This window comes from Python bivittatus, unplaced genomic scaffold (assembly GCF_059951505.1).
Source record: "Python bivittatus isolate LINGU-HERP-01145 unplaced genomic scaffold, Pbiv_v1 ctg000260_np1212, whole genome shotgun sequence".
Taxonomy (NCBI): domain Eukaryota; kingdom Metazoa; phylum Chordata; class Lepidosauria; order Squamata; family Pythonidae; genus Python; species Python bivittatus.
The window spans coordinates 1,968,567-1,981,263 of NW_028277055.1; the positions used below are offsets into that span (position 1 = coordinate 1,968,567).

The window sequence follows — 12,697 nt, forward strand, 5'->3', positions numbered from 1 at the left end:
ACTCATTTTCTTCCAGCAACAAATAATGAACCCACTGGCAGCTGAAATGATAATTCTGTTATAACCCAACAGATACCACTAAGCCACCTCCCCATCTAGAACAAACTTTCTTAATCTGGTACCTTCCAATTCAACTTCAACTCCCAGATCCCACAGCCAACATGCTTTTTAGAAGCGTCTAGCACGAGTGAAGGACACTAGGTTGAGGGAATCTGCTATTTTCACGCTGCAGGAATATTGAGGACCACAGGGAGTGGGATGTGCTGTAGAATTGTAGGAGGGTCCTCATTTGATTAAGATCTTGAGCACATTCCTTGAAACGAAGGTAGCTTAAGCTTGAAAGCATTGTTGGTAAAGATACTGATCTAAACCAGGGAGAGGCTCCCTGGGAATTCCAGAGGCTTGGGACTTCAGCTCCCATCAGCCCCAGTAAGCATGGCCAGCGATAGTGGATGATGGGATCATTGTTCATATTCCCTGCCCCTTAAACATAGTAAATTACAGTACTGAAGATACTATCGTATTGACAACCATAGGTATTCAGAACAAGCCAAGATGACATCATAAGCATTAGGATGTCATTCTGCACAGGAATCAAGCTCTGTGATTTGCATCTGTGCAATGATGCCATGACGTATGTTGTCAAGCCCTCCGCCCACTGAAGTTGCCCATGTTAATAACAATAATACAATCCAAATTACACGTATAGCAAGGAAGATTCTGAATCTGGCTATTTTACAGATGGGGACGTGGCCGAAGGCCATAATGGAGGTGATGGTATCAATGAGGCATTGGAATTCAGGTGCTCCCAACTCAAGCTGTTTACATGGGATTTAGCTGGAGTCAGACTGTGTGGGAACCTAGCAGGGCTCTGATGTCATGATGAGAATATGGTGCCTTGGACCCTGCACAGTTTTGCCCCTTTCCTCTCCCATACAACCTCATTGTCAGCCACAGGAATCTAACAAGGAGATAGACAGGGGTGGGGAGCTTCAGGGGTAGTGCTACCATATTTACAATGTAAACTTCCAGACAGCCCCTGGAAGGCCACCGTAATGATATGTGGGAAAGACCTTGGGAGACGGGACCAAGAGATGCTGCCTAGGAAACAATCAGATAAGAGACAGCACAGCCCACAGCTGCATAATGGATGGGGCAAGAGGCTCAGAAGAGACCCACCCTAGTTTCTCAGGCTGTACAGGAGATGGGGGTGAGAGGAGAGAATTGTACTTTCAGACTTGCAAGATTCTGTCAATGTAGCCTTACAATACAGTGGAATTAGCTCATCTGGTCGCGATTCCTATCTGGTTTACTCTGTGAGGTCAACAGCCACAAAGAAAACATTTGTAGGATAGCCCTTTGTGTTAACTCAGATGGCTTATTCAACAAACCCAAGCTAAACAAACTAGGACTCAGGGCAGCAAGTAGAGCTACCAGATCTAACCTTTAAAAATCCAGATGACCACTAGATGGCAGCAGAGAAATACAGATATACAGTCTAGCTGGTTGCTGATCTCTAGTGGCCAGCCAAAGGTTTGCAGCCCAGATCCGACAGCCCCGCCTTGTAAAGATCTAAGTTAGCTCTGCTATTGCCATGGAAGAACTCCCCTGCTTCAGAGGCAGGTGGCTGAAACCTAAGGAAGGCAAGAGGCAGTTCCCATGAGAGAGGAGCAAGCCGAAAATGCAGGACGGGGATGTCCAGTTGAAGGAGGGGTGAGTCCAAAAAGTGAAGATGTAAGTAGACAGGTAGGTAGGCAGACAGGCAGACAGATGTGGCACCTGACTGACCTTGTTTGGGGCTCCAAAGCTAAGGAGGGTCAGGCCTCCTTAGTAATTGGATAGGAGACCACCAGGAATCCCCACCATGTAGAAAAAAACTTCCCAGAAAAACACAGCGGCCAACGACCACTTCTGCATTGTGGCCAAGAAAAGTTATATATCCATAAGTCAAACTCCAGAGTCTTTTGGAGAGGGGCAGCTATAATAAATCTAATCAATCAATCTCAGTTTGAGGCATACAGACAGATTTAATATTAAACTACCCTGAAGGTAAAATGTGACTAACTTGCCTCTTTTAACTTATTTTTGCCTATTTCAATGCTTAGGCTACAGATTTTCTGGTGCTTATGACTTCAGAATGGCAGGAATCTGTGCCATTAGTTTTCCTCCACCATTATTATTATTAATAATAATCTGAAGAAGGAACTCAGGGCTACAGGTGGGGAAGGAGAGAATATCTCTTCTGTTTGCATTTCCCTCTGAGACTAAAATTCCAATATATGGTTTTAGGGATTAACAAACATTTGAGCAGAATGAAACACAGGAGCTTAAGGAGGAGACCCGTTCTTTGTAATACAAAACTCATTCTTTGCAGCTTCTGAGTATGGTTCTGTCTCATTAAGATCTCTTCTATCAGCCCAGTTCTGGAAGACAGGAAACATTCCGCCAAAAATCATTTTCAGCAACTGAATAAATCCCAATTGTTTCGATCCAACTACATTAATGCAAACCAATGTCCAAAGGAAGGAACTCCCCCACCCGGACATACGGTTGGCCCCAATCCTTCGGTCACTTAGGGAGGTAGTTAAGATACGGCTCCTCCTCTGGGCTCAGGTGGAGCAGATCCCCTAATGCAGTGTTGTCCAAACTTGGCCACTTTAAGATGAGTGGACTTCAACTCCCAGAATTCCCCAGCCAGCATTCCTGGCGGGGGAATTCTGGGAGTTGAAGTCCACTCATCTTAAAGTGGCCAAGTTTGGACAACACTGCCCTAATGAGTGAGTTGCAGAAGTTTCCAGTTCTGTTCGTCATTTTATTGTTTAGTGTGTTTTAATAAGCTATATTCTTTTGTATTAATTGTAATTTTCTTTTTCTTTTTTTTAGATTTCTTACTCCCACCTTTATTATTTTTATAAATAACTCAAGGTGGTGAACCTAGGTCATACTCCTTCCGCCTCCTCTTTTTCCCACAACAACAACCCTGTGAGGCGCGCTGGCCTGAGAGAGAGGGACTGGCCCAAAGTCCCCCAGCTGGCTTTCATGCCTATGGCGGGACTAGAACTCAGAGCCTCCTGCTTTCTAGCCTGGGGCCTTCACCACTAGACCAAACTGACTCTTTTTTGGCGGGGGGGGGGGCTTTTTGCTTTTTATATGCTGCCCAGAGTCACATACTTGGAATTGGGCAGTCATATAAAGGGATAAAATGTATTTTTTTAAAAAAATATGGTTAAATTCTACGCACGAGACCAAACTTAATGCCCCCGCCCCCACCAGTTTTCATTCAACTGAAAGTCCTTCTTTAACGTTTTGGTTTTTGTTCAGAGCAGGACAAAGAACCCAAAGCCGGCTTCTGGCTGCACCCTATTATAAAGGGTCCTCACCAATCAATCACCCGAGCTGGAGTTGATTGATGGGGCAATTTACACTATTGAGGGTTGCACGTCTATCCAAAGTGGGCAGCTGCCATGGCCTGTCTCTCACATGCACGTATAAACCAAGATTGTTGTTGTTTTAAACAAGGATTTCGTTTTCAAATGTGTTCACTCTAGTTTTGTGTAACGCTTCCTACAAACACACACACCCGTTCCCATTTGCAAAGCCACTATGGTATTGTGTTTGTGTAAAAGTAACAGAAGATATGCCTATTAGTGACAGGGCACTATAAGCATCATCTGGAGACTTAAACACCAGCGTTTCTTTTCAAAAGATGCTGAACAGGACAAGAACTTTTGTTCCTTCCCCCTTTTTCCCATCGAAACACACAGCCTGTGATTCCCTCCATGGGAATGACCATGAAGGTCTCTGAAAGCTGATACCAAATGATGCTTTTTAATGTGAGAAAAGGGGAAGATGATTGAATATTAAGATTGTGCCGCGCTTCCGATTTGGATCCAAAGAGATGTTTCAGGGGTGTGAATGCAACACCTGTCTGCAACTCTTTAAAGCAGCTGCATCTTTCCCAGGTATTGCAGCTGCCCCATCACCACCAGAAAAACAGCAGCTGGGGACAATATTCATGCTCCAAAGGACTTTCCTGGAATCCAATCAAATCTCAGGGGCTCCACAACCCCACTCAGTGCAAAGCTAAAAAGTAACAAAAGTACCTATGAATTGCATGTGAATGCAAATGAAATCCAGTTTTGGTTTCCCCTTGGCTCCGCCCATCACTGATTGACGTGCATTGCTGACACATCACTCAAAGGCCAAATGTGACACTTGGCCTAAGAAGCTGGATGCCACGGCATGCCACCAATCTCTGGGCAGTTTTGTATATCATGCCCCCTACAGGAATGTTGGCCTTGGATTTTACAAATACAAGAATATTTGGGGGAAGCTGGAGAGGAAGAGGAGGGGGGTGGTTTGTCTGTCTCTTGAGAGTTCAGCATCCCCACTTGTTGAGTTTCCTGGAATTATTAGGAATCATAGAGTAGTTCTAGCATCAGGCTGAGGGTTTCTTGGAGCAGGAAGCTTCCACGTTGGCATGATTGGGGGGGGTCGCATTCTTTCTTCCCAGCCACTGACTTGCGAGATGTTCCTGGGGAATAGCAACGGACGCTTATCTCAGAATCTTTTAGGAACTCCATACAGCTCCGCCTGAGCTTGAGCAAAACGAACTCCCAACCCAATTTGGGGTCGTGGTTAAAAGGTTGGATGGAGAGAGACAAATTTGAGCCCACGCCTCGTGGTCTCAGCTTACCCTACCTTACAGGATGGGTGTTGTGAGGAGAAAATGGAGATCCAGTCCCATCTGAGCTACTTTGAGCTTCTGGAGAAAAGGCAGGATGTAAGTCTAACCCAATCTTAAATACCTCCCCTGAAAACGACAGTGAAGCTCCCTCTCTTTCTCTTTCTGCCCATTTCCCTTTTTCTCTCCCCCCAACCTTCTCCTTCCTTCTGGTTCTGCCTGATTTTGTGTAAACTATTCAGTGGGCTTCGCTCCCAGAGAAATTATCTTCCTCTCCCAAGAAAACAAGTAACGTTCATTCCAGTCTTAGAAAAATCATAAATTTGATCTGACAGCTCAAAGGAAGCAATCTGATGCCACCCCAAAGTTTGGGATGACAATGCCCATAATCCCTTGCCAAGTTGGCTGTGGCAGTGGGAAGTGTAGTCGAATGCTTTTGGATGGCCCTGGGCAGTGAAATGCTGAATTGATTTTTAACTGATGGGTCGAGGATTCACCACTGACTGGGTCCACACACTGCCTGAAGTTACGTTTATTTAACCGTGGTTCTTAAATAAGCCCTTAGCATGATACTAAGACATAAACCATGATCTACAACCTCACTGGAGGGTTTTACACAACATGCTAAACCCAAACCAAACTACATTGTGCTTAGTATTGTGTACGAACTCAACCCCTGATTCACAGACTGACTCAACTTCAGCATTATTGCTCTCCAAAGAGTTGGCAAGAAACTGAGTCTTGGGTCCCCACAAATCCACTTGGCTAAAGCAGGGAGGCTGAAATGAAATTCCTGAAAGTATCAGCAGCTTCCAAGAAACAGGTACCAACTGCCTCTTCTGACAAGGATGCTGGCCCGAGGTGCAAGGTGCTGCACAAAATTAACTGTTTACTGTTCTCATGCTCACTCGCTTTGCACATCCCTGTTTCTCCAAAATCAGATCTATCTCCCAGGTTGATGATTTGGAGGTGAGTGGGAAGGATGAATAATAATTTCTGGGCGGGAAGACTGAATAATGATTTGCTGAGTAATATCTACCGAGGCACTCCGGATGGTTTTCCAGCATATATAGAGAGAGGGAAAGGGGGGAAGATGTATACACAAAAAAGACCCAGAAAACTGGCTCAGACAACAGCTGGAAAGACAGAAAGTAAAGTTTGCTTCTAATGCACACACACACACACACACATTTTGCAAAATACTGGAACCTATTTAGCCCTGAGAGTGGTCTCCATTAAAGGGAAAATGCCAGAGACAAGCACAAACTGCCTCGAGGAGGGGAAAAACATGAAAACTCAAATCAGTGCAAAGCTGGGTCAATCTGTGCTTCTCCAGTTCTGATCCCCTCTGGAAGACCCCCAGATCCAAGAACAGGCAAGCCACAGCAAGAAATGGCTTAGCTGGAAGTCTGAGTGGGGGGGCAGGGAGGGCTCACATACAGGTACTCTCTCGACCTCTCCCAATGAGCACCCCTGTGATTTACTAACATCCCCTCAAACCCTGGCCATCCGCTTTCCTCCTAATGAACTGCTTTCCCATAAGCCACATCCTGCTGGGGTTATGGGAGTTGTAGTCCACCCGGGGGGGCAGGGGGGGCGAGGGAAAGATGGCTGCTGTAAGCATCTGGAAATATACGCACAGACCTGCAGCAGAACACCTTGCTAGGCTGAAGGAGGCAGATGGGAGTGCTTGGAATGGCTGTCCGATAGTTATTTTGGAGGGTGTGAGGGCCTGGGGGGGCGGGGGGAATGTTCTCCTACTTCTTGGCCAAGACAGAGCTGTAATCCAAACCTAAACGTGGAAGAAGCTTAGCTCAGAATGCAGAAAGGGAAGAAATGCAAAGTCAAAAGGCCAGGACGCAGGACCTGGGCTCAGTCTCTGGGTTTCCCTTCTACAGACCAACTTTCCCAGCTCACCAGATTCCAGACTGAAGCCGTCCCCAACGTCACATGCTCCAAACCATCATTGTTCCCTTACCTTTCTTGATCACCGACTGGTCCAAAAGGTTCATACCGGCCTCATCCACCGCCTGCAAGAACAATGGGCATAGATAATTACTCACCTCCACCACACAGAGTTCTGGTAAGGATTATGAGATTAATCTATCTGAAGTGCTTTTTGCCCTCCGGGCATTTCAAATGCTGCGAAAAATGAAAGTAAACCAGGGCTGGTCATAGAGATCATGTTTTAACCTCTTTCTTCAAAGCTGGGGCTTCTAGAGAGGGTTTCTTAGAAGAGAAGAAAAATTTTCTTCTTTTATTTTTTAAACAACATACCCAGCTTCTTCAAATCTGGGGTTTCCACACAGAGTTTTTCCAAAGAGTGGAGGAGAAAGGAAACTCCTCGGCACTCTTCCATTTCTCAAGCAACCATCAAATAATCTGGGCCGAGCCACTGACGTTTTGAGAGGGGAAGAGAGAGTCACAGAAGTCAGTGACTGAATTTTTGGTTTTCAGCTGAACCGTCACCTAACCCAGCAGGCTGACTCCCCACAAAAAACAGAAAGCAAGAATTTTATTATTTTTGAAAACCTCCTCTCCTTCTTTAACGGACCTGCTGTTCCAAAAATCCAGCCTATATTTTCTAGAAAGGGGCAAGAGACAACCTGGTTCCTTCTAATTATTACTATAAACAAACAAACCGCTTCTAAGGAAAAAAAGCCCTCGCGAGGATTCAAAATTGCTCCTTAAAGATGGCAGGGCATAATTCAGCTAAAGGCATTTTTAAGCTTCATTGATTCCCCAAAGGAAAAGACTCCTGCATATGTTTAACTAGAGCATCGAAACCAGTGGGGCCCAATCTTGCAATTTACCATTTAGGAATACTGAAGTCCTCCTGAATGAAGGAGGAATTACTCCTTGACAAATGCTCCCAGGCTTGGCCAGAGTAAGATTGTAATTTTTAAGGCACGTTATTTTGGGCGCAGATCCCAGTAATACAATTGTAAGAAGCAAAGGGGGAATAATTCTTTATGGTTTGGGGAGAAAAAATAAATTCCCCAATGAGTTCCCCTGTCTACCTTTTTACCAAGTTCCATTTCTAGAATAGGATACAATTTTTATTACGGTCACAGATTACAGATAGAATTTATTATTATTAGAATTACAGATAGAAGCATATTAAAAGTTCCACTTCTAGTTTGCTGCAGGAAACAAATTGTAACAGGAAGTTTTCTGCCCCCACCCCCCCACCCCACTTTCCTAGCCAGCATTTCTAGTTTTCTTACATGTCTCGGTCAGTTTTTTTTTCCTTTCCAAAAACCAAAATCAAAAGACATTTTAAAGGGACCAGTTGTGGCCTTTGCTTTTTCATTTAAATAGAAATTATTCTTTACTACAAGCCATGTTTTCATTTTAAAATCTTTGCCTTTGGGGAAGTTGTTGCAATGAGCTGGGAGGGGAGGAGAGAATACAGCCGCCTGGAAAATGCAAAAGCAACTGAAAACTAACGTTGTAGCAGCTTATTTGCAAGAATATTCCCCCCACCCGCCCCCAGAAGGGCTTTGGATCTGTCAACAGGACAAGGTGCGTTGCCACGTCTGTTTATTCTTTTTAAATGCACGTGGAGAGGCTTAATCGGTAGCCCAATAAAACGCGAAAATTGTGGGGAGAGGATCCGGCGAGAAAGACTTGGTTCGGAGTATAAAGGCGGATCGAAAGCGATGGAAGGTCCTTCTCAGTTTTAGACAACCACATTCGAAATTATAGAACCCGGTTTCGGATAGATAGATGGATAGTTGATAGATAGAAAAATAAAGCAAAAACGCCAAGCAACAAAATCTATAGAAGCTAACGTACACAAACCCTGCACTGAGAAAGAAGTCCCACGTGGAACTGATGGGAGTTTGTTAGGATCAGATCGCCGTTGGAGCCCAGTCTAAAACAGGGTGATCCACAAGTGCCACTGAGTTAAACAGAGATAGGATGGAAGTCTTTATTTAAAAACAAAAACAAAATAAAATAGGGATCTATTCTAGCGTGGAGATGCGGTCAGCCTGTTAAACTCCCATTGAAATCAATGGGAGAGGGGTCTTGAGTTCATTCTTATCTTGACTCAAGCTTCCGCTGAATTCCATGGGACTGAAAACGGCTTGGACTTTGGCAAGATTTTGCCCAGTCGCTCGAAACAGTCCTCCAAAAAGAACCGGAAAATATCAGCAGCCAGATTTCTTTCTCTGCCCTCCGCGCTTCCGCTCGCGCGCCGAAGCGTTGGACTATAACTCCCATTCCCCGTGGGAAAAAGGGAAGACTGCTTAACTGGAAAGAAAGGAAAACCCTCCGTAAGTTTGGGGATGTGATTTACACGGGAGTAAACATGGGGAGATTAGGCTAGCGAAATAACAGTTGAAAGGCATCGGCTTTGGCCGACCGCAGTCCTCAGGACTTGCGTTCTCAGGTCAAGAAAGCCAAAAATAATTAAACCGTGGTTTGATAAACAAGAGCCCAGATCGTCCACGACCGAACTCTAATAGCTTTGCAGCGCAAAAGCCGAACGCGGGCGGCCTGCTTTCCGTCTCCAGAATCAGGGCTCCTTCCCGCGGCTCCCGATTTCCGGAAAAGTGGCGAGTGAAGGTCTGTTTGCCCGGGAAATGAAACGGCAGGTTCGGAGTTGAGATCGAGAGAGGGGAGAAAAGCGGGGAAGAAAAAGCAGACGGCTGGGGCGGACGGAAGGAACGAAAAGGAAGCAGCGCAGCCGTGCATCGTACTCCTAACCATACCTACTCGGAAGTCAGCTTCGCCGATTTGAAGCCAACTTATCTTTCACTCCAGAAGTAGGCGTACAAAATTAGGCCCCACAGCCCCCCAAACTCTTGCCAGCATATTCACCACCGTTTTACAGTTCCTTAATTCTGTTTATACGGTGGAAATAAGCAGATCGAATCTGGATTTGTTGCATGACTCGGGAAAGCTTCGGGTCGGGTTATTTATTGCAGTCGAATGGTCGATTTGCTCCAAAATCGAGGTTAGGCGCTTACAGTGGTTTATTCTCGCTCTGGTGCTCTCTCCCTCTTTTTTTTTTAAAACAAAAAGGGCTGTTTTAAGGAGCAGCAGGAACCGCGAGCGCTGCCCCGAAGGCTGCCGCGCTCGGTCCCTGTTCCCCGAGTTAAGCTCCTCGGGGCGGAGTGGGAGCAAACGAGCCGATGCCAGGAGTCCCCAAGGAACCCTTCCTTGACCGGCCGGGTAACTGCCACTGAACCGCGCAGGAATTCTTTCTGGGCGAGTAAACAGCCGCGGAGAAACCCGCGACCCCTTACAAAACGGAGCCTCCGAAGAACCCCGAGCCCACCGCTTCCCCTTCCAGCGGGGCGCATCTGGCGAGGCCGGAGGCGCGGAGCGGTACCTGGATGTCCTCGAGGCTGGGATGAGCCAGAGCGTGGAGTCCCAGCGGCCCGTCGGTCAAGGCGTGCGCTCCGTCGGCCAAGCCGTGCAGCAAGCGCGGCACGCCCGGGTAGTCCCTACGCGGATCCAGGCCGAGGGCGCGGTGCGTCTGCGAGAGGAGGCCCGCCGCCGCCGCTTCCTCCTGGCGCGCCCGCTGCGAGGGCCAGCCACTCTGCTGGTGCTGGTGGATGGGGTTGAGGCCGCCATAGGGGTCCGCCAGGTGCGGGTAGGCGCCCTCCTGGCTCTGCGCGTAGGGCAGCGGCGGCTGCGGGTAAGGCGGCGGGAAGTAGGGCGGCTGGAAGTCCGAGGCCGGCGTGTGGCACAGCGGGGGAGCCGAGGAGTACGCCGCCGCCTGGTTGAGGGACGAGAGCTGGGGGAGGCGGCCGCCGGTGGAGGTCCCGTTCAGCCCATCCGAGCGGTCCTAGAGGGGGGGACACCAAGGGAAGGGAAAGGTCACCACACAGCCACCCGCGCTTCGGCGCAAGAGACCGGCCTTCCTCCGGCTCCAAGCAGCGCACGTCGCCAGGGCTCCCGGTGGCGGCGGCGGCAGCGGCTCCCTGAAGGCCCCGGCTCGCAACACCTGAGCCCCAAGGCAAGGCGCAGCCTTCCCTGCCCAGCCGAGCCCTGGTCCTCGCCTTCTCCCCGGGCAAGCAAGCCGAAGAGGCGGCGCGGCTTCGGGGCTTGGCGAGGCGAAGCCGTCCTAAGGGCGAGCCCTTCGCCTCCGATCCCGCTCGTCTGACGGGGCCCGGAGCAGGCAAAACTTTGCCGCTGAAGAAGAGCCAAGGCGCAACCGAGCAGAACAAAACAAGGCGCCGGTTGTCGTCTCGCCTTACCGGCCTTGAAAGCGCTCCTTTGGGGAACGGCGCGCTTCGGGGGCCGTAGGGGACCCCGTCTGGAGTCTTTTCCCCCCTTCCTTGTTCTGCCTTCAGTAGGGGAGGCCGACCGAGACCCGCAGACGGGAGACCCCTCCCCCATGCCCAGACACAGCCTAGCTTTTGCGAATAAGAAAGGTGGAGGGGGTCTCTGCCTTTTCGGCCAATCTCTACTCGTTGCAAAGCAATCCGATTTACCCCGCAAGGGTCTCTTTCGTTCCTTCGGCCCCCTTTTCTCTATCCCTCCTCCCCCACCCCCAGTTTTGTGATCGATTCAACCGTCTCTGTGCTCTCCTCCTTCCCAGCCCTCGGGGGGGGGGGGTATTAAGCCATCAGCTAGGGATGTTACAGAGCTCCGACATCTGGGACATATTAAAAGACGAAATCTCTCTTAATCTGGAGGTATAAGGGCGCTTCAATTAAGTTGCTTTTCGAATGAGCCCTACCGGGAGAGGAAAACTTCACTCTTCCCTTCCTCGCTTCTAGTCCCTTTCTTTCTTACAGACACGAACCGGCACCCACAGGCACACCCACCCCATGAACCCCCGAAATCTAACTCACCATCGCGGAATAAGTGTGCACCAACATCTGCGCAGGAGCCAAACCCCCAAATCGTTTAGCGAAATGCCTCCAAACGGGGGGTGGGGGGTCAGAAAGATGCTAACAACCTCGACCCCGACAACTACAAAAATCGGTAACCCGCTCCACCCCTAGGAAAAGTATCCGTTAAAAGCGAGTGGCGAGCGGCGCCTCCATGGATGACTCTTCCAGCGCGTAGCCAACCGAGCTCTCGGCTGGCCGCGGCTCCTCCTTTTCAAAACCCCAACCTTCCCCCTTCAAAGCCTGCGCTTGGCTCCCAGCTCTTACTCCCTCTGAACTCAATACAACTCCATGGACTCCAGTTATAGAGGCGGGAGCGCGCGCCGAGCCCGGGAGCGCGCCTTAAAGAGACAGAGCGCACTCCGGGCGGACTTCAAAGCGAAAGCTCCAGTGCGCGTGCCTTGGGGAGAGGGAGGAGGGCGGAAGAGCGCTCCCACCCTGCTGCCCCGCGCGGGGGGTCAGTCTTCAGGGTGCCACAAGGTTCTTGATGACTTCACGATCCTCTCCGAAAGCAGCTCAGAGAGAAAGGGACCGAGAGTCCATTCTCCCTCCCCTCTGGACCCGGGCTGCAATGCTACGCGTATTTATTTGCAATTGATTTGGACGCGGTGAGACTGAACGATGGAGAGCGCGCAGGATCAAAGGAGAGAGACGCAAATAGGAAGACGCAGACTGCCGCGGCCTTCTCTCCCTTAAACACACTTGGCTTCGAGCTGTATCTTTTGGACAAGGCGGGGGACGAAAGAAAGCCTTACTACAGCGCTGTACCAGGAATGTAAAGAAATGATTTGTTGATCGGCTTTGGCTATTGATCACCGCTCGCGGAGAATTGTCCGCAGGTTTCTTTTGCTGGGTTCCATAAAAAATTAGCCAAACAACAAGCTATCCCACGTCCCATTCCCCTCCCCCGCCGAGCCCCCCTCCCCAAGTCACTGCTTAACTCTGGCGCTGCGAAAACGTGGCGTCTTCAAACGGGGGCCAGCTCCTTTCCTGGGATCTGAAAGCGCGTTTATTTCTGGCCCCTTTCCTTCAATGTGACAGCGCAATAATTCCCCCCTTCCGCCGCCGCTGCCCCCCTTCTTTTTCTAGTCATTCAGGCATTGATATAAAGGACAAAGCACCTTTCGGTCTGTGCGTATTTCTCAGTTTCTCAATTATTTCG

General features: G+C 49.0%; 1 protein-coding gene across 1 annotated transcript in view; it reads right to left on the reverse strand.

Annotated features, from left to right (window-relative positions):
* TFAP2E (transcription factor AP-2 epsilon) overlaps positions 1-11,523 on the reverse strand; it is a 70,955-nt gene extending 59,432 nt beyond the window's left edge. The window contains exons 1-3 of the mRNA XM_088140297.1: positions 11,497-11,523; positions 10,026-10,484; positions 6,663-6,714 (exon numbers count right to left, since the gene is read on the reverse strand). Coding sequence (XP_087996423.1) covers positions 6,663-6,714; positions 10,026-10,484; positions 11,497-11,523 — 538 coding nt within the window. The remainder of the gene's footprint in view (positions 1-6,662; positions 6,715-10,025; positions 10,485-11,496) is intronic.
* Positions 11,524-12,697: the final 1,174 nt, after the last annotated feature.